Raw genomic sequence first — 24,433 nt, 5'->3', positions numbered from 1 at the left:
TTGCATCTCTGGCAACTTCATATCCAGCACAGTTGATTCTAATCGATGATAAGAGGACTTGTATAGACTCTATGAGAAACCTTGACATGAACGGGGCAGTTCTGAAGTGCAGCCAACAGAAAACGATCCTGTTTTTCTTGAGGAACGTCGACTAAAACCTGATTTAAGATTCTTAAACAAGTAGGAAGTGTCCAGCGAGTGAAAATGTCCAGAAAAAATAAACATATAAATGTCAAGGTCTCCCTTTTAACAGTGTTCTGTAAGATTTACACATTAGAAACTAAAGCTTGTGCTGCTGAGCGTACAGTAAATAGGAGTGTGGAACAGCTACTCTACTGCCTCTCGTACTAAAAATCTGAAGAGAAATCATGACCTCCAGTCCCGTATCCTGTCTCCGTTCCTCTCACGAAAACAAGTGTCTGACATAGTTTGGCATCATTATTTCTACATATCAAACCGTTCTGCAAGAGTAAAGACCGGCTTTATTCTCGTGAACGGCATCTTTAAAATAAAGTGACGTCGAAGTATTCTCTTCAGTCTAGACCTTTTATCCATATATATCATATACTACGGTTTACAAAAGCTCACACTAAGATGATCTGGAACAAGTGGAAGAGCAGCCAGACATCGATCTCGACTCACTGTGGCGTTACAGAGGAGTGAAAAAATAAGCAACGAAATAAGTTATTAGGCATGTCTTCATATCTCATAGTCCTGGTTTTCTGTTCTAAAAATGGATTTATTTAAACAAATAAATCCAGCATTTATATTTTTTGTATGTAACCTAAAACAGCCTGACCATCTGTGAGATCACCCAATCAGAAGGTTAATGAATATTTCTGCGCTGGTTTTGGATGATCAGGTTTATATTTATAATTCAAAGTACCTTCTTTAAAGGTTTACAGGTTTTCTGGCTGTGACAGACATTAGAGTTGAGGCGATCTAAGGTTTTGCCGATCCAGCACGGTGTAAGAGCTCAAATCGGTTTGATTTTATGCAAACCAGCATTTGTCATTATGACGCTTTTTTCAGCAAAATATGCCAACGACATCTCCGTGCTAAATCAAGCTTGTATTGCATTAGCAACAAGCAATATGACAACATGATTTTAACATAATATTATGTGTTTATGTTTAGAAACAGGCTAACGGAGCCATTAATTTACTATTAAGCCGAGCACAGCAACAAGAAGGAAATCAAATTTCAGTAGAGGCGCACATTGTTGTTTGTTTACTTGTAAGTTCATGTGTTTTTTGGGGTGATGAGAGAAGACATAGCAGAGTGCGTCTCTCCAAAATCTAAAAGTGCACCAGTATGGCAACATTCTGGATTTGAAGCTGATGAAAGAGGTGTCCTAACTGGCAGCGAGTGTCGTTTTTAGTTTAAGTTTAGTCAGGTGTTGTTGTTTATTCCTGTACTCACTTTGAAACGCTGTGATGGATGAGGAACGGCAGATTCAGTTAGTTAAGCTGAGAAATTATCTTTACAATACCTCATTTCACTATAGAACCTGAATAAGTTGACAGCTGGTCGGAGGGAGATCTCCCGAGGAGCTGAAAGTTTCTAGTAAATGACCGTTGCTATTAACAACCTACTTGCTGTTGACTATACTGTACATCATTTCCAGTTATTATCACGATTTAAAACATGTTATTTCTGTTTAAAAGTTACTGTAACAAAAGAAGGAAGATAGCGACTAGGCCACTCACCCATCTTTAAAGTGGTTACATCTCCAGTATGATCTCGAGCACACAGCTATATGACGCAACAGAAGTCCATGTTTAATGGATTCAGCGCGGACAGAGAGCTCCACTGTTACGCAATTTGACATGACAGTCGAACGCTCGTTTGACACAGTGTCATTCTGTGCCACTTGGGAGCGGCTGCTGAGTCAAGTGCAACTAATTCTAGTGGTAAAATTCGGTATACTGGTCTGGTCCAGTGTTTGGCTTAATATCAAACCAGTTTGAAAGTTTCTACACTGGCCCAACCCTAGCAGAGATCAATCTGGTACTAATACAATGCGCTACGACCGCATATGTTCTGCACTGAGACCAGCAGATGAAAGAAAAATACCTTAGGACATAAGTGTAGCTTTGAGACTGTTTTGCCAACACTGACCAGGGATTCCAGCGTAACTACTGAGTATTTAAAGTCTATTCATTGCAACGTAAATGCCAGAGAATCCAGTTAACGCTCTAATAAAGTGCAAGGGGAATACCGTCAATGGAAGAAAGAAGAATCTCTTTATATATGTACAGATTGTGCCTTTAAAAGAGAAGCTTGGACACGGGAGGCTATGCTCTCCACTGTGTCGTAGCTCCGAATGGCAGTCAGTGTTTGAACCATCTAACAGCGCTTGTGCTCTCGTCTTGGACGCAATCAGCAGCTCGAGGACCACCAGTTACTCATCCCGAAGGCTGTTTGTTACAAAGAGACATTTTTCAAAAGAAAGGCATTTCTGAGAGAGAAAAAAAAAAAAAAAAAAATCACTGCACATTTCACATACGCACACTTACAAACACCGAAGCGGATGCTGAACATCTGTTAGATCGACAAAGAAGACTAAAAACATACCATCGCTGCTGAAATGTGTCTAGAAAGGAGGAAAAGTCAAGAAATTAGACATCAGCAATGTAAACTAACAGAAAGGCTCTATGTCAGTCAAATGGTGATCTGACATGTTCACAGCTAATACAATAATAAAAAACCTGACCACTCACACATGTACACATAGAATTTTGTTGGGCTATGCCACGAGGCACCGATCAGCCTGTTAGATTTCTAAATATTTCAACATCAATGGTTGTTTTTGCTCTGATTTATAAAGCTGAAATTCACATATTTGTTCCTACAGACGTCTGGCAGTTATAAAGAACCTCTTATTTGTCTTCTTGTTGTTCTATGATATTCACTTGACGGCCAGTTTGAGCACTTCTTGAAATCTTCCTACCACAGTAGAAGTCACTCCACTGACTCACTAATAAAGAGAAAAATAGAGCCACTTGACGCAATTTAAGACCATAATTCCTGCCCACACACCCACTCACACATGCAAACAGAAACAAGTAAGTCAGGAAGCCAGTCAGCCAGTCAGTTGGTCAGTCAGGTGGGAGAGGAGAACCAGCCCCCTCGCCGCCTTCTGCTGATTGATAAAAACCACACCGATCCTCACTCCTCCACACAACCAGTTAGCGGATTTTGTTCATTATCCAACACCCACAAAAAGTGTGTGATGTAACTAAATCCCAACTACACAGACATGTAGCTGACACACCCACACGTCCCCCCTCCGACGTGGCCTAGATAGGAAATCCACCAATCAAAGCTGGCCGATGACCATCGACGAGGAAGCTGACGCCCATCACAAGAGGAGGAGGCTCACGCAGAGCAGAGGAGTGTGGAGCTGTTTTTAAATCATCTTCCAGTCCAGTTGAATCTCAGGAGGCTCTCTGCCCCAGACTTAAACCCCAGTTTGGAGATCTGTTGCTGGGATACGGGCCGTCTAGAGCTCTGCACTGGCAGGTGGTTTGGTGGTGGTCATGATCTTCATGTACTGGGTGAAGATGGCCTCGAAAGCCTCGTCTCTGTGGATCATGGCACCAAACACCAATGGCTGGAGGGAGAAGAAATGATGAGAATTTAAGTCTACATTTTACATGTGATCGCTGCACTACTTTGCAAGATGTTATACAATAAGGTCAGGCTGGGCGATAAATCGAATATTATCTTCAATTACAATTTTGAAAACAAGATAATTAAGATATAACATGCTGTATTCCACTTTGCAATGCTACTTTTTTTGTCCAGTGCAGGGTTCTAACCTGAGAGTGTCCCACTGTCCCAGGGACAGAAAAATCATTGTGATAAAAAAGTACATTTTGGGACAGTTATGGGACGAAATGTAGGCAGGCATTAATCGCTGATGAAGTTATCAATGTAGGATTGCGAAAGTACACAATTCAGTATTGATACAAACTGTGACAGTGACATCGGAAAACAGTGAACCTGTCGCTGCTGTCAGGCAGGTGTAGCCTAATGGCGTCTCAAAGCGGTGGTGGGATTTTATGCCTTCTGGTGTCACCAGCGGTCTATGTGGCAAGACGTGCCACAGACGAGACAAACTCCAATAATGCTCTGTCTCACAACAGACTGGTGGCCTGCTTATTTGTGCGCCTACAGTGTTTACAAATGTTAATAAAATTGGTAAAAAAGTTTACAGGTATTACAATAAAAAATGGCTGATTTATGAATTATGTAACAAATGTTTTCATAAAATGTGAGCTTATTATTAATTTAGTCATTTCAATGATATTTTATTTATGTCAGGCATCACTTTTAATCATGGAAATAATTTTACTGGGACGACCACCATTTACTTTGGAGCGGTTTGGGACGGTGGTGAAAAGAGTTGGAGCCCTGGTCTTGTGTCATAAATCCAGCGCATGCCTTTTCTTTATAGCAGTGCACTTTTGCCCCTCCCTAAAAGAAAAACTGACTCAACCTGGGGCATGTTTAGTTCACCTCCAGCCTGTTTTTCAGATGAATTATATGTTAAGCCTTTTTTTAAGTTCAATAAATGCATGATGTTTCCAAAGTCAATGAGTAACTGTGTTATGTAATTGTGATCTCAATATTGACCAAAGTATGGCATTGTCCAGGAGTTGTAATTTTTTCGAAAATGATATCGTCTACATTGTCAGAACTTCTTGATGTTGAAATTCCTTATTGTTCTAAATTGTTTTTACTGAATGACACCTCTGTCTTAACTCTATCTAATTGTCACAACAAGTCTGTTTTATTTGCTGGTCTGACAGCTGCCAAAAAGATGCTAGCACTTCGCTGGCAACCGCCTCACATTCTCTCTTGGACTCATTGGATGAATTCTTTATTAGACATTGCTTACGTGGAACTGTCAGTAGCAAGGATGCACAATGTCAAGCAAGCCACTATCTCCTCTTGGTCTTCTTCTACAGAGAAAATCAAGATCACCTTGTGTGTGCAAAATGGATTCTAGAGCTCTTTGCATTTTTATTTATCTATTGATTTTATTTTTTTATTTATTGGTATGTGTGCAGCTGCACCCCTTGACTGACTGATAATTATATTTGGTAACCATAATGAGATGATTGCAACCTCACAATGTCTTAAACCTGTCTATATGTGTTACATCTTTAGTCGATTGGGGGGGGGTGGGGTGAGGGTTGTTTGTTTTCATGTGTGCATTTGTTTTATGTATTTGGATTGAAACTTCAATAAAAAATTGAAAAAAATAAAATAAAATAAAATAAAATAAAATAAAAATATTGACCAAAGTAATCGTGGTTAGGATTTCTTCCATGATCGAGCAGCCCTGCAATAAAGCACCAGTCAGTCTGAATCACAAAGGAAAAAGGCCATGATGGTAAAGAATATCTTATATCCCTGAGAAATACACCAGAGAACATTCAGTGTCAAAGGTCATATGGTCAGTACTGATGAACTGTCCCAAAGAAATCGATAGAAAACTTGATCATAAACACCTATTTCCTCAACCAGACATAATGATGAGGACATTTTTTAATTCACAGATATAACTGATCAGATAGGCAAGTCAAGGTCCTCAAAACGTTTTAGTTTTCTCCTGTTTGTGGCTGCCAACGTAGCCAATTCCAGCCTGAAGCTATTGGAAGTTTGATCTTAAATGATCTAAAGCTATATCATAGGCAACTGGACTTGCTTGAGTTTCTTGAAGACGTTTCACCCCTCATCCAAGAAGCTTCTTCACTTCTTCAGTTCTGAGGAAGCCCCTTGGATGAGAGGTGAAACTCAAGCAAGCCCAGTTGCCTATGATACAGCACTCAAGATTACCATGACCTGGATGACTGAGCATAAAAAAAGACGATGTCACATATTTCATCCTATGCACATCTTATAAATCTAGCCACTGGCTGTGGATGTTTCTCATACTGAATCCAGTGGTAAAATTAAAAACACCCCAAACAATTATTGCAAGTCAGCATCATTTTAGAGTTACATAAATAATGGACAAATGTTAAATCACAAATGAATAAAAACGCCCATGGATGGGAAGAGCGGTTCATCATTTAAGGCTTGTCAAGTTGTTCACAAAGGAAGACAAAATAATATTGTGCTGTCTCACTGCATTCAAAAATGGGTTTTGTTTATTGTAGCTTGACTGCCTGTTTGGCCACCACTGTGCAGAATGATGTAGGTGCTGAGAACTTTAGTGAAGTAGGAGCAGTGAATCATTTACATATCTATAGATTCTGGATTTCTCATTGAGGGAAAAGAATCTTTAACAAGATATTTGGAATAAGACATATCAGACACAAATTACTGTTGAAAGCAGAGTATTTATATCTTAAAGCGTGTCCAGAGGGGATCTTTAAGCCAAAGAAGACATAGCAAAGATCTAAAGAGATGTTGACGTATGAGGATTTTTCTAGCTGACATTAAGAAAAAATTTTGACTACACAGAATCTATTTAAAACCAAAATCACCATTTGGATCTAAAGAGGGAAAAAAAAGTCACTGCACACTGTACCTTCTGAGTGGAAGGAGTAGCTATAGAGATGCCCATCCCACTTCCTGGTAGGACCGAAAGCACTTTATACTGCAGAGTTCAGAAAACAATCATGTTATGATAAGTTTCAATAGCAAAGAATTACACAATGAAAATATTATATATATTTTTGTCCTACTTATTTTGTACAGTGATTACCTTCTGTATGTCAGTGATGTCCACCAGCTTGATGACTTTATTCTTCTTGGAGGAGCTGGATCTGGAGCTGGAGCTCTCAAAGCACAGGTAACTGGCAGAGAGAGAGACAAAACATCGCTTGCTGAGAGGAGGCCCGAGGTAAAACAAGCAGGCAAGCAAAACAGACGACACAGCAAATGGACTTCCTGTCAGTTACATATCCAGAGAGGTGAAGAGATTTACAGATCAGAGGTATTCTCAGGGGGAGGGCTGTCCTACTTGATCCACTGTTGACTGACTGACACAGAGAGGGGGAGGAGATCTGTTGTAGCTCTTAGTTAGGAGCCTTTTCAGGTACTTAATACCACAAACCCATTGGTGTTAAGTGTTACTGCTCCTCCTCTCTGCTCCACCTGTAAGAGCAACTTCTTTTTCTCTCACGCACTCACAGATTTAATGATAAAACATTCTGAGAGAAGATGTTCGCACTTACTTCTCTGTGACGTAGAGCACTCCGTTCCTGATGTAGTCTGTGGGCATCTTCCTGTCTCTGTTTATGAGGCAACACCTCCAGCCGTTCTCACACACTGAAAACACACAGAGCAGAGAAGTGAGAAGATTTGTGCAGTGATAAGTAAAAAAAACAACTAAATGTGTGCAGCCTGGCTTCAAACCACCGTGAGAAAATCAATGTCAAGATTTTTGCTTTTTCTCAGCTGGGTCATGATTTCAGCTTGGCTGGTTGGTACCTTCGATTTTTAGCATTTCTAGGTCTCATGTAGACCAGACTTATCTTCACAGCACTAGAGAAAGGTCTGGAATCATCAATTATCTTTCTCCTAGGGGGGAAAAAAAGGCTCTAGCTTGTTTGTATTTCTTTAAACCAATCACAGGCTGAGGCGGTACTAGGCTCAGACAGAATAGTGTCTGTGGGGACTTGTTTTGGACGAACATTTGCACATGGGGAGGTGAGCAATGTCACTAAAATGGCAAAATAAAATGCCAGAACTTTTACTGACAAACATAATTTGATAGCCTGTGCCCTGAAGGTGAAGCCTGACTATTCTTAAGCCCTGGGGGAGTTCAGTCGATCCGTTTAGCAAAACATTATTATGACGAGATCACAGAAGCTTGTGTGAAGTGGAGCAGATCGGTACATTGGTAATGTCAGTGTCGCTGGAGATGTGGCAAGTCAACTCCGACTGGCTGGAAAATGGATCAACACCCAGTGTGAGAGTTCTGCCAGATGGGAGTCTGGGCTTTTCCAAGATGTGTTCACAAGTTGTTTTAAATTCGCTGTTGATCTTTACAACCTTTTACCAACTAACGCTGCAGGCATGCCTCCAAATCTTTGTGAAAACTTGCCATTTTCAGCGTGCAAGTTGTTAGCTCGCATATTGTTTCCCGTAGCAAAGGAGATTTTGAAAATGGGAACACAAAGGTAGTGGTAGGGAGGGAGGATGCTGGCCTAAATAGCCGACAGGTTTATAGCCACAGTCTACATCTACCGAGTTACACTGAGTGTTTCTAATCTTTATCTATTACAAATGAAGTTAACTGTGCAAAATGCAATGCAGATATTTGGCATATTCAAATGAAAACAGTTACAAGATGCAGTAAGTCCCCTCACCCGCCAGAGGGCGCTCTGACTCCTGCAGGTTGAAGACCTCATGAAAGGCTCCCTTCTTGGTGCTGTGGGAGCGACCTGTCTCCTCCTCTCTGCTCACCCCACATGGGACGGTGGCAAGGCTGCTTCGAGAAACCACCGGCTGAACCTGGAAAGAGAGACAGAGGAGGAGGAGGAGGAGGGAGAAGAAGGAGACAGGGGGGGAAAAAAAGGATGACAGGAGGACAAAAGTAAAAGAAAAATTGCCATGAAGGAGACAAAAAGGGTATGGGGAGGTGGGAGAAAGACAGATGGGAGAGAGGGAATCAATGTGATGATGACGAGAAGCAGGAAGGGCAAGGATAAATATTTAAAATCATATATCTCCACACAGTCTGTGGCCTCATCCAATATGTGTTTCCAGAGCTAAAGAGAAAAGTGGCCAAAATTGAAACAGCTCAACTTCCAGTTTTTCATTTCTCTGCATGTGCACTTGTTTGCATCAGGCTCAGGTGTGATGTACAAAGCAGAGAGTGAGGCCATCATTCACTCGTCATACATAGCACCAGTTTATGAGCACAAAATACTTGTTAGTATGTGGAAAAATGCACTCTGATGTACATGTTCAGGTCAGAGGGATCCTTCTTTACTGTTCAGTCCTCTCTGTGCAGGAGATTCTGTTTCGGAAAACAATCAACTAACATTTAAAACATCAACAGCAATTATATTATAGGGTTAATTACTACGTGTAATGGAAAAGGGAAGGATTTAATGAGCTAATGTGGAATTACAGTGTTTAACTACTCTATGTGCATTATAGCTAATCAGTAAACACTGCTAACTCTCACACAGCATCTACATCAATGGATCCAAAATGCCAACAATCTGGGAATTTGTTATTTAATACGTTTGCAAATGGATGAAATAATTCAATGAAATGGAAAAACTAAAATTTAGTTTTAGTAGTAGACATTTTGATCCATTCTGTCCACAAACACGGCCAGTCCCAAGGTGTGTCACACATCTCGCACACACACACACAGGCTTTGAGGTGAGTTTGCGGCACACCCAGGTGCAGCGGAGGAAACAAAGGGAGACACACCAGAGTCCCTACCTTCTCAGTGCCAGAGAGCTGAGAGAGAGAAACGACAGAGGACACCTGTGACTGACGCCACAGCAAAAGGCTCACACACACACATGCACACACATGCTCGTACACTCTATACTACGTGTCAGAGACGCGCACACACGCGTGAGTGGCTGAGTTGTAATGGATTATTGACAGGAGTGATGGTATTTTGAGACTTTATTGATGTCTGTTCTCTCTTTGCCCCGCCACAGCAGGGGTCGGCGGTGGGAGGGAGACTGACACGCACTGGCAACATGAAAGGTTCAACCTGACCTACAGCTGAAAGACCATCTCTGACGATCTCTTGATATAAATGTTTTCTGGTTTGTACGGAAATTATATGTTATTTGAAGATGAAACGCCTCAATTCTTTTGCATTTTTAGCATGCTATTAAAAAAGAAGAAGATAGATAGAAAAGCACTCGGAGAGGGCAGACCTCCGCCAAGCAGCTCAGATTTCCCGCAATTTTATTATTTTATCCACTTCGCTTCAACCGATCACCACCAAAATGTTGTCCTTGTCCCATTATCAACCTTTCCTGAAAATTTCATCAAAATCCGTTCAAAACTTTTTGAGATATTTTGCAGACAAAGAGACCAACGCTGGCGAAAACAACCTCCTTGGCGGAGGTAATTAGCTTGCTTGCTAAACTAGCTCTTTAGCTAGTTATATGGCAATAACCTGAAATCACACATACTGATGACATAACTGCAAAGCTTCTATAGGTGTAAACTTTCTCTGTTACAGCTTTAGCTTAACAGGGACAGCTTAAAGAATTAGGGTAGCTGAAATAATCCTCATGCATTTCAAACATATTTTATCTGACACAGGATTCAGACGAGGGCTAAACAACATGGGAACTTAATTTAATTGAGTTTTTTCATACAATAAGTTCCCTATATTCTTTATTATTCATTATACACAAGCTATAAATCATTTTTTAGTATGACTAACACAACACTGGACACAGTCATCTTATATAAACTGCTCTTTCATGTAGGTCAGGCCTCTGTGTTAGGGTGAAATGGGATGATTGGTGTGTGAATTTTTCAATCAAAGTAAAATATTATAACCTATAACTTCAAGCTTTGTCAATAAATAATAAATAAAATCCGAGAAAAGAACAGCAGAGCACTGCAGAGCAACAGGACCTAGTGTGAGCGTTATATATAAAACAATAAATATGACTCGTACTGATTTCCAGTCAGTTACAGTAACAAATCACACAAACTAAAGTGCACACTGACAGTGACTCCACCACTTTAAAAACGCTGAGATAAATCTGAGGCTAACCGCGTTCACTTCACCCAGCAGTAGGAAAGCAAGACAGTAAGTTTTCTTGGGTCTGGAGGGGCGGCAGCATTTATTCAAGGACAAACTGAAACCTACACTGTACATTTAACAACACAAGACAGCTTTACTGCTAATTTCTTCTTTACTGCGATAGCCAACAGCCGTCAGCTCTGAGCGCATCCATCACTGTCCGTCACCATCACTCTTTGCTTGACCACACACTGACTACACACACATTATGCTCTGAGCTGCACCCCGAATGTTAATGTGGATTGCATATGTCATTTAGAGGGTGGTGCAGTACATCACGATGTTGGTTTGAATGCGATTTATCGTTCAGCCCTATTTCAGACTAAGTTATGTTTAATGAGTGTGTGTGCTTATATATGTCTCTTAAGAGTTAGTTGAGGAAAGCTACAAGAAGAGGCAACAAAGGAGGAGGGACAGCAAACAGCTGATTCAGATGTGTATATGTTTGTGTTTCTGCGCCCTTACCCGCCTCGACACAGTGGCGTTGGTCCTTTCTTTGAGCTGAGGGTCTGTGGGCAGGCTGTTCCACACTATGTAGGGTGTGTCGTACTTGTCCCGCAGCTTCGGACAGCTCTTGAACAGGAAGTCTATGATGAAGAACTTGATGCCGGCGTATAGACCTGAAGAGGAGCAAACGAGGACGGGGGAATGCAGACGGTGAGTAAGGATGAAAAAACTGATCACTTCCTCCTCACCTTGTCCCCAAAGACCTTCCATTTTTCAGTTCAAAGCCTTTCATCGTTTGAAATCTCATTCATGGTGCAGACCTCTGTATCCCTCCTATCATTCAAATTCTTTCACATGATTTCCATTTTAAAAAGCCTTCACATTACAATATTTTTGAATCACACGTATTAAAATAGGAAGCTGAGTTTTAAATGGCTTTTTTAGTGTTTGGACTGACATCTGTCCTCACTCACAAAAACAAGCCTTGAATTATGTAAATGTTACATCAGAGCATGGTGAAATGGGGACTCATTGTACAAAGAGTCTGCTCTCTAAACTTACTTGCAGTGTCCAAAATTGCTAAGTGTAGTAACCAACAAGACTTTGACTGCTTTTGTTAATGACTCGAAAAAAACAACAACAAGGTCTTAGTTAAAGGTCCAGTGTGTGGTATTTGAGGGCATCTATTATGAGTACACAAAAACCAAACACTGGCTCTAGATAAGGCCATTCACGTCAGCAACTGTAGTTCTCCTACAAGCTTGGCACACAGGAAAAGTCTCAGCTCTGCAACCTCACCAATAAATCCTACAATATGGACCTTTAATTGTTACAGACAATAACTAGACAAACAGAACATTTCTAGAATTATGTGTTCATCATATATGGGATGGATGGCAGAGATAGGAAAAATACCCATGTTGATGACTTGCGAGCATTTGCATTTCACTCAGGACCATAAATGTCAACATTATGGTGGCTCTAAAGGAAAAGTCATGGGAAGCTAGCTAACAGCGGCATTCATTTGGTTATTAGTGCTGATTACGTCATCCCAGTGGCGCATAAGCGTTGCTGCGGAAACATGGTGGCCACTCTCCAGTCTGGCCCCAGGTAACCCCAACAAGTAAGCCACTTCATTTTGAGTCGCAAAACCCCCTTTATCATGGTTAGCTATGTTAGCACCACTAACTGTGCTGACACTGCTAACAGTGCAAACACAGTTTACTGAACTTAACAATGCTAAAGGGGGTTTGCGGTTCAAAACTGAGTCAGTTACCCACCAAGGTGACCTGGAGGCAGCCTGGAGGGTGGGCACAATGTTTCCACAGCATCGCTGTTGGGTAAGGACGGCATTACTAGTGGTAATCGCCATATAAGCGGTGCCCCTAGCTTGCTCCCACAAGGCATGGTTGGTGCGCGGTGCAGTAAATTATGAAGTAACCTACAGACTGACATGCGTAACCAGTCATGGTTAACCCAATAATGGTCAACAGTTTACATCCCTAGTTTGGACCAAAGCAGACCTGCAGCCCAAAAGTTCACTGTCAAATTTGGTTTGGCTACCTGCCAACTTCAGTAATGGAACCTCATTGTCACTATCATTAACAGGATAAAGAAATGTATGTGGCTACAGTGACAACTATACATAGCTGGTAAAATGAACAGGAACTATTGTGTCAACAATTATTTTTGCTCCAAGCATCTTCCAAGGATATATGAGCCCACAGCACTCTGGAAACACTTTGTTTACAAGACACAGCGGTAACTAATATTATCAGATAGGCATGCCAATAGCCTGCAGCGACCCCTCGCAGGGAGCGCGAGAACAGTTACACAAGCGCTGCATGAATGCATTTGTTTGTGTGCACTGAATTGAGTATAAGGATTTGCATTCTCCAAGGACCTATGCAGTGTGTAGAGTATGTCACAAGGATAAAGAAGCTTTGTCTGTGTGTGTGCACGTCTCTCTCACCCATCATGAAGCCCAATAGTTTATATGGCAGGACGCAGGAGGTGATGAAAGTCACCCACAGGCAGATGTAGAGTTTCCGGGTGCTCTCTGGCTGCACCCACATGAAAAGGCTGATAGAACAATGCATTGAAGCACACACAGAAAGACAAGGGAGAGGAAAAATAAAATATAAGTCAATGGGTCTTTCTTTAAGTATTATTAAACACTATTTTCATACTTGATCCCAGCATTTAGTAAAATACTTTGTTTTTCCTTACTTTTTTATCTTCTCCAAAACATCGGCCATTTTACCAAACAGGTTCTGTAAGGAGAGTTGAAGCACTGTATGAACCAGCACTGCTTCACTATCTGTTAACACTGATTTGAGAAGTTACATGAGCTGTGTTGTACCTGTGCTTTTTGTGCAACATCAAGTACAAGCTGGAACTTCTCAGATACAGTCAAGTCTTCCTTTGGAGGCTCCTGCACAAAACAAAGAAAAGCTAATAAGACATAATATCTACCTCTACTGATGCATACGTTTTTCCTCCTGACACACAGAAACAGGAAGCAGTTAAACAGGAAGTGGGAAGCCGTCTCACCATGGGTTCTGAGACCTCAGGCACAATGCTCCACTGGATCCTCCAACCTCTGGAAAACAGGAAGAAGAGTAACGTACATTTTTATGAGGTGTTTTGTTCAGATGAAATTAGGCCACTAAACTCTGCAACCTCCATCATCTCTACAACCTTCATCACTTTAAAGGCGACTAGGTGTCCCAGTTTGTTAGTCCAAGTCCAGACAGATGTCTGATGAACACTAATGTGCCCTCATTTCATGGTGATCACCAAATTGCCCCACTTTAAATTATTTTGATGTTTTTATAACTTAATCTATTTGTGGTTGTTGTGAGCACAAAGAGAGGTTTGCCTTTGCTATGATGTATTGGTCGTCTGTGTAGCAACAGGCATAATGATCATAAATACACGCGTGTCCATTATCATCAACACACATTTGCTGCAGTAGATTCATGTTTTTATTTGGCTCTCACAGTCATAAGAGGTCAGCAGTGTGCATCTGTTCACCGATAGCACAGCTGTGGCCTCAGTGGTTTAGTTTAACAGGGTTTTATTACACAAAGCACAAGGTAAATCTTGTCACAGCTAAAAACATTTTCAAACTAGCCCCAACAGCAGTAATAATGACCATAGCAATGCCACAATGGCTGCTTCTCTAATATCTGACTATCAGCTGCGGAGAAATGTTGTTACCTGGCAATGAGGTAATTTAAGGACAAGCGCAGGATAGCCAGGAAGAGTAACATGGGAATGGCCCAGCCATGCCAAGCAGCATTCATGTAGATCTGTAGGCACAAGGAAACAGCACCACATCACACATTCTGACATTTGGTTTATTGATCTTCTCTCAGAGGTGATCAAAATTTAGAGAGCTACAGTTTACATTCATATGCATTCATTACAATGCAATACTGTTGCAACCCTAATGCCATGATGCCAAACCACATTCTTTTTCTTATAGCATCAAATAAGTAATAAAAAACAAACTTGTCAGAAGAATTAACATTTGAACGCACATTAGCGTGCTGACACCTACCTTCAATGATAGAAACCATCTTTGGGAAAAAGTTAATTGACTTTTACTTTGAGTTTTTAGTTTGCCCCATGGCCCATTCACTAACATGGAGGGGACGGGGTTTATGAGCTATACTGCAGCCAGCCACAAGGGGGCAATCGACATGTTTTGGCTTCACTTTTGGGAAACTGTCCATATTGTCCATCTTTATTATACAGTCCATGGGTCAGACTGATAAAACTGACGACAGAAAATTATTTCAGTCCATAATAAAGTTTTATACACCAGACCTTAACTCAAGAAAACTGTGAGACTTAATGCATGAGAGAAATTTATGGCAAGATGAACAAAATTATTCCCTTTAATGATGATTTACAACACTGACTTGAAGCATTTAATTTTGGACGATATAATGCCGGGGGAAGACGTTATTAGAGCCACCTGTCAGTCAACATTAGAGCAGGATCATCTCAAGATACTAAGGCCGAGTTTACACTGATATTGTTTTTATCTATTCATTTATTTATTTTTTGGTAAACAGTGTTTTACCTCTTTTATTCAGGAAAAAAATCCCATCCACACACACACTGTTATAAAAAAAAAAAAAAGAAAACCTGTCATCATGAAAACCTACAGGCAGCAGTATAACCTTAACCCTAACGCTTTGCAAAGAAGAAGAAGATGTTGGAGCCTGAAAACAGCTATAATCAGAAGGCAACCTAAAGCAGTGACCTCAGTACTGCATTCTGATGCATCTCTTCCTAAATACAGTGGAAGAATCACTGTACATTTAAGTGTAAACCTGTAAAAAGTCCTGTCAGCATGAGTAGAGCCAGCATGATTTCGGCTATGTCTACCGTTGCACGAAATGTGGCCTCATTAGTAAAGGAGATAAGGGCACACACTCTTACATCTTAATCCAAAAACTCTCTTTTCCCTGTTGACACGGCAACACTGAAGAAGTTTTTCTGAAAAAAATCCTCACAATGCACGGACTGTTACAAGAGGTTTGTTTTTAGTGACATAAAACACAGTTTGTATGTGAACAAACGCGTTAAAAAAAAAAGATACGTTGCGTCTGCGTGGGCCTGAGATAGCCTTGACATGGCCAAAATCGATAGGTTGAAGATAATTTGGCGTAATCACTGACTGTGGACATTAATGAAGATCTGATTAACCCCCCGCGGCCTCTGACAGAACCACTGCAATCTGTCACTGTTGAGCAGAAATTACTTTGCCATTCATTTCACTTCACTGTCATGTACAACCAAATGGGTTCGTCAGTCAATTTAAAGATCTCACTTCTTAGTCTATTAAAACTTTGAGCTTAATCAACAGCACACAGTTCAACATAATAGAGTGATGTCTTAGCAATTACTCATAACAAAGGTGCACACTCACAATGAAGGCAATAGCTGAGGTGTAGACAGAGTGCCAATTAGATAAGGCGGAGAGGTTCCTTAAAAAGTTGGTGACAGGTCTGGCTCCTCGCTCTGGAAAACAAAGAGTAGAGGGATGAATTTAGTGTGGTTTGGGACGACTATATATTGTCACTGTGCCTGTTTTACTCCGTTTTCTGCCTGTCAATACTGATCTCAAGGCACAGAAAAATGTACAAAATATTTCTTACTTTAAGAACAGTACAGTATGGCACCAAGGTCGATATTTTAACTGCACTTATATTATACTTTTCTATTTATTTGTGTGTGTGTTTTGAGTACTCACTGAGTCGCCTCATATTTTCTGTTAACCTGGATGGAAAACACAAAAGAGTGAAGGTCAGAACACGCAGATGCTTACGTATAAACACACAGGTTCACAAAGAAAAAGCTGCTTTCTGAGCGAGGGGAGGTGATGACACTTCACAAGCCTGGCATGAGTCATTCGCCTTTTCAAAGCAGGAGAAAAAGAGGGAACAGAGAAAACACATTTGAAAAGTGTCTCCAACTTCCTCTCTGCTTTCTCCCTGCAAGTATCTGATCTGAATACATTTAATCTGGCAACCAATAAACTACAACAAAAGTTAGCTGCAGTGCAGTAGCATCTGTCAAAGGTATATACAGCAGGATACAATGTTGTTATTATCTACAGTGTACATTCATGGTCTGAAATGGAAGCAACTGTGAAAGAAATCCGGGCTTAAGGTGACACAATCCAAGACAACTGTTGTTTGACTGCACACCTTTAGTGCTCCCCAGCTGCTGTCGAGCTGTCTGACTCCACATCTCTTTGAACAACTGTAGAATCAATACCCGAGGACGGGCACTTCATGTTCTATTCCAGAGCAGCTCTCACCCACCTTTTAGCACTTAGCGGTTCCTCGGCCTCCACGGTGCTCTCCTCCGGCTGGAAACGAAAGTCTTCGATGTAAACCCCGAAGCGCTCGTACAGCCACTTCTGCAGCCGCGAGCTCCACACCTCCTTCTGCTGTTTGTCTGCTAAACAGAGCAAAGGGGCGTGCGAATGGTGCCTTAGTTAGGTTTGGTTCACCACACTGTAGCAATTTATAACAACTTGTACTGTTTTACCACAGGCACACATTTTTCAAATCCCTTCACCAACAATAATGTGTTGTTCCTATACAGATGGCTGTGTGGCTCATTCATACTGACTTTATGTACAAAAATAGATATGTCCATTTCAAACATCGTACTTCCATATGTTCTTTACAATGGCATAGATACAGCCAATATATGGCACTAGAGGGCAGACGACAAACGAGGCAATGGTGGAGGTCTGTGCAGCTTTTATGTACAACCTGGCATGTGAATGGAGAATTCCTTTCACTAGTTTCACTATATATTACTGATTCACTCCATTACGCCATTACTTAAATTTATTTTTTGTCTCCTACAGTCTCAACACTACACTACAATGCCTACGGTGGTACGGCTCCATGGCATCTCAGAAAGCATGCACAAATATAGACAAAATGAATGCAGAGTATGGACAGAAGGCTCCATCGATCTCTGTAACTGATGCCAAACTCATTAGTTATTCCTCATTCTAAAATCCTTTTCTCTTTTAAAGTGAAGCACAGTGTGAAAATATAAACATTACAGGTATTCTATGCAGCAATTCTCTTTTACTGTTTGTAAACAGTATTAGCAGCGATGGTGAAAGTAAAAGCCAACTCGAGCTTCACTCATTTTGGACCAAGCTTTGTCCATTTGGTGTTTCACCTGGCTATATTTGCATTTTGCCAGCGCTGTGTCAGCAATTTTCACAGCTCTCACTGGGATGGGCGCAGCTCAGGGTCCAGTCGCTACCTCTGCTGCACGCTGTGCCCAAGACAATAAGTAAAATAAAAAATACAGGCAGAGGGCAGAGTCTCTGCAGATAATTAGACCACCACACACTTCTAAGTGATGATGAAGAGGGACAACTTTTGTATGAGTGCGTAGTATACCTTTAGTGTATACATGTAACCCTTGTGTTAAGCAGCACAGTGGTTCCTCTGTTCTTTCTTTTGAGGATGCAGGGTTTTGCCAGGGACATGTAGCTTTAGTCTCAGTCTTCTCTCTCAGTCAAGAGCTTGTGTTTACGACATGGGAAGTCGTGCACACAAGGCCACGAACTTGGATCTTTCAGAAAGTTTCCACTTACGAGGCTGTGAATACAGTGAGGGAGGCATTCCCGTAAACACATATAGATCCTGTTTGTAGCCATCGTCTAAGGGGCGGGGCTTAGCAAACGGTCAATTTCTAATGCTGAAGTGCACCTGAGCAAAGAACAGTACATTAGCTGCTCTGGTTTAACTATTAAGTATACACTTATTTACTGTGGCTGTAATGAGCAGCTACAGTAGGTGGCTGTGAGTGTGAGTGCACTCTGCGTCTCTCAGAGGATAAATACACACATTTAAAAAAAAAGATAAAGTCATTATGGCAAAGTTAAATCTCTTGTTTTTCTGCTGCAGATGACATTCTGTATGAAGCCATTTTAATTTGTAGTTTACACAGTTACCACGGTCCCATCAGCCCAAATTACTCTGTTTATCCTCTCCTTTACCTAACAGATTACCCTCGCTCTGTCCTTTTATCCACACACACTAGCCCAAACACACACACTCTTAATCCACCCTGAAAAAACACTGACACCCACACACCCCTCCGACACTAGTTAGAGCACAGGCATGTCTGCCCTAGATGAAGTGATCTACAATCATAACCCATTTTCCAAAATTAGCCCCTCTCCCTCCCTTTCGCTCTCTGAAACCACACACACACACACACACACACACACACACACACACACACACACACGTCACTGGGTCTATGGAAGTCAAACTATGACTGCGATTGTCACAGCTGTTATTCAGCCCAAAAACACACACCCAAACACACACATTTCAGTAACACCGTCTGACTAATGCTGCATTAATGAGCTCCTGTCTACCCTCACTGACATATTTTAAAAATACACGCACACACATGCACAGACATCCTTATGGCAGTAACACTGGCAGCGCAGATCTGTAATGATGACATCAATTAACCTCCTTTGTAGAATAGTGGGTGATACATTAAAGTTGTTTGTTGTTGCTCGCTCTCTTGATACAACTAATCGCACACCAGGAATCACCATTTATAAGTGTGTGTGCTGCTGAACACACACTTGTGCATGTCCTACAATAACCCAGGAACATTTCCGACTCTGTTTAACACTGTTCTGTTCCTGTCGAGCACTCCACCGCACACATCCTACATCCCCGCCTCCCCTGCACGCATGCGCACACGCACACGCACACCAACACACGCACAAACACAGTCGTCTTGATTTACTCCCACACTTGGAAGACGTCAAAGTCTTCCTTCCCAAACTCATTTCCTGTCAGTCCCCCTGAACTCCCACTCACCCTCCGCCCCCACTCTCTCACACTCCCTCTCCAGGGTCTTACCTGTTCCATTGTTTGAGGGCGACTGCTGTTTCCGGGGAGGCTGTGGCGGAGAGTCCTCCAGCCTGAGGCGGAGAGAGAGAAGAGGAAAGATTTGTCAAGTGTTAGTCTCACTTCTCTATTGTCAGCTAGAGTCCCACTGCCGGCATGTCTCAGGCAGTTTATGGTTAGATAGACACATCTGGGGATCAAGACAGAATGAGGAGAAACAATTTCAGTCTCAATCTGCTTCAATAATCTCGCTGTTGCAATCTCATAGCAGGTGCCAACAAAAACAGAACAGAGTGGAACAGAAGAGCTCATGTCCTCACACATTAGTTTTACACTTCTATCTGATTTGACTCAAGCTAATTCTATATTTCAGATGTGTGAAACAACATGCCAAGAGGTTATTGGCTTTGGCAAGCTTGGTCCCCTTTCATCATTAATGCTTTAGGGGTCTTCATGTTTCATGCTAATGGCCAAGAAATGCTTGCTCAAAAAATAAATACTGTGTTGATATTCTCGGAAAAACAAAGCAATTCTTTTTCCCTGAAGGTTAGAGCTTTGAGAAATCAGTTGGCGATGTTTCATTTTAATGGCTTGGTGGTTTCCTAGAAGTTTCCCCGAAAGAACTTTGTAATACGGAACTAATAATGGGTAACACAGAGGTCAATATCAATTCATTATTCATTTATCAGTACAAACATTCTCTTCATGTAGGCCTACAGTATGTTGAATGATTTGTCTGTACACAAATTTTTCATTTCTGCATGTTCAGCTACTTGCTACACTTTTATATACCATTTTTATTGACAATGATCTGTCCATTCCCCCCTTAATTAGCACCACATTACTTAATAATTAGTGCTGGGTAACCTTTAAAAAATTACAACACGAGCACCAATACCAGTAGGGCTGCCACTAACGATTATTTTCATCGTCGACTAATCTGTCGATTATTTCTTCGATTAGTCGACTAATCATTTTATTGAAAAATGTGTTAAAATGTTGAAAAATGAGGGTCTGTCTCGCCCAAACCCCAAAATTACGTCATCTAATATCTTGTTTCGTACTCACGCCAAAGGGTTTTAGTTCACCGTCATGGGAGAGTGTGTAAAGCTGCCAATATCTGAACGTAAGAAGCTGCAGTAAGAGTATTTTGGGGTACTTTTATAGTGCTTTTCTATGAAAAATGACTCAAACCGACTAGTCACAGATTATTTTAATAGTTGATTAGTCATCGATTAGTCGACTAATCGTTGCAGCCCTAAATACCAGTGCCTTTTAGGGCAGTGGTTCCCAACTGCTGGGTCACAGTCCAAAATTGGTTCCTGGGTCCATTCTTAAAGGGCTGCAAGTGTTTCACAGAGGTGTCAAGTTTGAAAAAATCATTTTATTTTTAAGTGTAGGGAATTTCCAGCACAGAGCTTTTATTTTGAAGTGCCATTTCCTCCTGTAGAGTGACTAACGTCAGGTACTTGATAGAGACAGCAAACTAGCTTGATAGCATGGCCAAATTAAAGTATGATGCTGAATGTATTGACCTGTGTGGTCCTTGAACCTATGACTAAGTACAAATCTGGACCCTGTGGCTAGACCAGATGGGATCCGCTGTCTTAGGGGATAAAGATATCAATACACTCCTTAATTTGATAACTTTTTTTTGTTTCATCTACATTGCATCATGTGAATGAAAGTATTCAGTTGCATAAAATGCCAAAAACACTCCTCATCATCCAATATTTATTAGATAACTGTACGAACAATTCTGTCAAATACAAACAATACAAATACTGTACACTATGATTGACCTCACCATGATACAGGCTGAATGGGTTTCAGTTTGTGCGGTAGTGGGCCAATTACATGATGCATTAATTAAATTGAAGAATGCTTGCAGTGATTGGCTGCAAGTAAAACCATACAAATATTTGGGGGGGGGGTCGTAAAAGTAACACCCGCCAAGCGCCAATGGCAGGTAAAACATGAGTTTGGTGTGTAAGACAAATGCACACACCTGCCAGTGGCTGATGGAAAATGTTAAATTGCATGTGGGTTTTTATATGTGCTTCGACCATTTCTGCCAGCTGTGTCAGACTATTTTGACCATTGTGGCTTATTGTACTTGTGCCGGGAACGCATGACGTCAGCTACCGGAACTTGTTTCCCGGGCACTCTATGGTAACTTCTGAGCAAGATGTGGCAACACATTCCTGGTGTGAAGCCACCACCAGAAAAGAGGAAAAACGAAGATGAACATGTTAGACTTGGACAAGAAGAACAGACAGTTAAACGGAGTACAAATGTCGCACGGTGTTTTATTGAAAAATGGAAACTAGACGAGGCTGGCCAGCTGCAGTCATGGCTGACTTACAACCCCCACACCAACACGATGAGCTGCAGCCTTTGCCGCAAGGGCGCCAAAGAAACACAGAGGCAAAATCCCTTCGTTTTAGAAAGTATTAAAGACCATGAGAGTTCTAGATGCCACAGTGATTGCCTGAAAGCCTCTCAACCTGTTAACTCAACCCCTCTGGTAAAGTCAGTGACGGCAATACCCGACCCAACGAAAAGAAAAATGATGACCATGTTTAGGACCATTTGTGCCTTGGGAAAGAAGGGAAGGCCGATGGCGGACTTCGAGTGGCTCTGCAAGTAAGTGTTTTAGCTCTTCAGTCACTATGAAATTGTTGAGAACTGCTGAGTTTGAGTTAACGCCTTTAAGTGATGCTAAAGTTGGATTTTCATACTAAAAATGTAAGGTAATTATTTTTAGTCAAACAAGGCATAATTTTTTTATTTGGCTGGTAAATTTTTGGAGGTCACTAGCCAATGGCAGATGAGGTAAAAAGTTACGCCCTGTATGCAGGTATTGTTTGACTGGAGAAGTTTCAATACTACTTGGTACTGGGTTATTTGAGTACTGATACCCAGCCCTTGTGATAATTTCCAATTGGTTTTCTGGAAAGCACTGATAAACTAATCTGTAATTGTGGACCTATAAAATAAAGCATTAGTGGTTGGTGAATTTCTTGTGTAGCCTGCCTTGGTGACAACTTCAAAAACAGTTCACAAAGTCATTCAAAAAAAGTGCTGGCTTGATTGACAGGAGTCATAATAATCAGATTAATCTCTCAATTATTTTCTCATTCCTCCTTGCTCTACAAAAATGTCAGATAAAGATGCAGAATTGTCACCTGTCTGTATCTAAAATGCTGCACTCACAAACAAGATCACTTAGAGGCTCTCACTGCATTTTCACACCTCAGAGCTTCAGTGAAACCAGAGTGTGTTGAATTCTGGCCACTGAGCTCTACTGCCTTGGTCACCAACAGTTGGATAGTAGCCACAAAAAAAGGGCACCTACTTCTCTCCTGGATACTGCTGACAAAGGATTAACTGGAGAAAACTCCCAGGTCATGTTGCATCGGATTACCTCTTACAAAATCCTGAACTGTCTGGCATTCTTGAGGTCGTGTTTCTGTGCCGATAATCACTTGGAGAGCTCCAGTGGAATTTCCCATTGGCAGGCCCAGGAGCATCATCTGATCACAAAGACGCGCAGAGCCGCACATACACACCCTGGGTCTAAGGGTGGCTCCCTTGGTGCCAAGAGGCGCAGGCTTTTCCTGACACCAGCATAGCTACTGTGTCACAGAGTACACTTGGCGACGCGGACCGGCACATGACTCGTTTCTGTTTTTTCTCTCTTTCCGTCTCCCTTAAAACACACACACACACACACACACACAAACACACCTCCTTATGGAATTCCCCGCCTACCAAGCTGCTGAGGCCTCTATTTATAAACGAAACCTTGGGTAGCACTGGTACTGACACACACCCCCACACACCATCTGACTTGACCTATGATAAACTCTGCTGATCTTAAATGTCATAAAGTGCAGTGTCACCATTTCCTGTCATTCCCTCATTTTAACTTCCCCACCCTCATCTCTCGTCGCTCACGTCATGCACTTGACTCGCTGTCTTAATGTCTTACCTGGTCTTCAGCACCTCATTCATCTTCTGCTCCAGGTCTATCCTTTTGCTTCGCTCTCGCTCTAGCTCCTGCCGCAGAGAGTCCACATTGGTCTCTTCCCGCAGCTTCCTCAGCTCCTCCTCTGGAAAACACAACACAAACGCTGGAGATCAGTATCTCAATGTTTTTATATGAAAACAGTGCAACCTGAAGAGCTCCGCGCACACATTCAGGGTCATGGAAAAGGCATTTGATGAGAATGAAAGGGGGAAATTTGAACTCTTTGTGGAACATTTCATCCACTATTTCAGATAAACCACCTGCAGACAATCTAATCTATAAAAAATTATGGGAAAACTGATGTTTTAGAAGAAATGCGTCTAAGCATATGTGTTTCTCTTGTTTTATCTCCCTCAGGCTATCTCCTTCACCTTCACCTTCACGTCCACTCCACTCTTCCTCCTTGTCAGTCAGCTGCTCACATTAAGAGGTTTCAGGTATCAGGGCTTTCTACGCCTGGGGTACAACATCAGCAGTGTTTCCTCTCAGTCTATTGTCCCCGACTAAAGGGACACATAAATATTGGAGGAGAGGAGGCAATAAAAGCGTGTACACGTGCAGAGATGAACGAATAAATTTATACATTTATGTACCCACAGAATAGGGCACAAAAACAAGAATGGGTAAAAGTGCAGCAGGGCTGTTGCAATAATGCAATATTGCAATACAGCGCTACTGACAAGTCAACTGCAGCAGATGGCAAGCAACCATCATAACCGCTATGTTCATGTTTCCTCTTTGTTTCATTAGGCGTCCATC

At 41.6% G+C, this 24,433-nt stretch overlaps 1 protein-coding gene across 6 annotated transcripts in view; it reads right to left on the bottom strand.

The window, feature by feature from the left end:
* Positions 1 to 1,532: 1,532 nt before the first annotated feature.
* gramd4a (GRAM domain containing 4a) overlaps positions 1,533 to 24,433 on the bottom strand; it is a 65,547-nt gene continuing 42,646 nt past the window's right edge. For 2 of the 6 annotated variants that reach the window (XM_033614922.2, XM_033614926.2), the window contains 17 exons: positions 23,636 to 23,756; positions 19,654 to 19,715; positions 17,053 to 17,191; positions 16,479 to 16,504; positions 16,155 to 16,246; positions 14,432 to 14,523; positions 13,763 to 13,811; positions 13,572 to 13,643; positions 13,439 to 13,482; positions 13,182 to 13,291; positions 11,228 to 11,382; positions 9,424 to 9,441; positions 8,334 to 8,478; positions 7,197 to 7,290; positions 6,725 to 6,815; positions 6,548 to 6,616; positions 1,533 to 3,616 (listed from right to left, as the gene is read on the bottom strand). In XM_033614922.2, coding sequence (XP_033470813.1) covers positions 3,506 to 3,616; positions 6,548 to 6,616; positions 6,725 to 6,815; positions 7,197 to 7,290; positions 8,334 to 8,478; positions 9,424 to 9,441; positions 11,228 to 11,382; positions 13,182 to 13,291; positions 13,439 to 13,482; positions 13,572 to 13,643; positions 13,763 to 13,811; positions 14,432 to 14,523; positions 16,155 to 16,246; positions 16,479 to 16,504; positions 17,053 to 17,191; positions 19,654 to 19,715; positions 23,636 to 23,756 — 1,490 coding nt within the window. In that variant the 3' untranslated portion in view covers positions 1,533 to 3,505. The remainder of the gene's footprint in view (positions 3,617 to 6,547; positions 6,617 to 6,724; positions 6,816 to 7,196; positions 7,291 to 8,333; positions 8,479 to 9,423; positions 9,442 to 11,227; positions 11,383 to 13,181; positions 13,292 to 13,438; positions 13,483 to 13,571; positions 13,644 to 13,762; positions 13,812 to 14,431; positions 14,524 to 16,154; positions 16,247 to 16,478; positions 16,505 to 17,052; positions 17,192 to 19,653; positions 19,716 to 23,635; positions 23,757 to 24,433) is intronic. The other 4 variants (XM_078164983.1, XM_078164984.1, XM_033614923.2 and 1 more) reach the window with 3 other exon arrangements.

The sequence above is a fragment of the Epinephelus lanceolatus genome, chromosome 23 (assembly GCF_041903045.1).
Source record: "Epinephelus lanceolatus isolate andai-2023 chromosome 23, ASM4190304v1, whole genome shotgun sequence".
NCBI lineage: Eukaryota > Metazoa > Chordata > Actinopteri > Perciformes > Serranidae > Epinephelus > Epinephelus lanceolatus.
The sequence above is the reverse complement of the archived record's forward strand: the minus strand, read 5'-3'. Positions and strand labels throughout refer to the sequence as shown.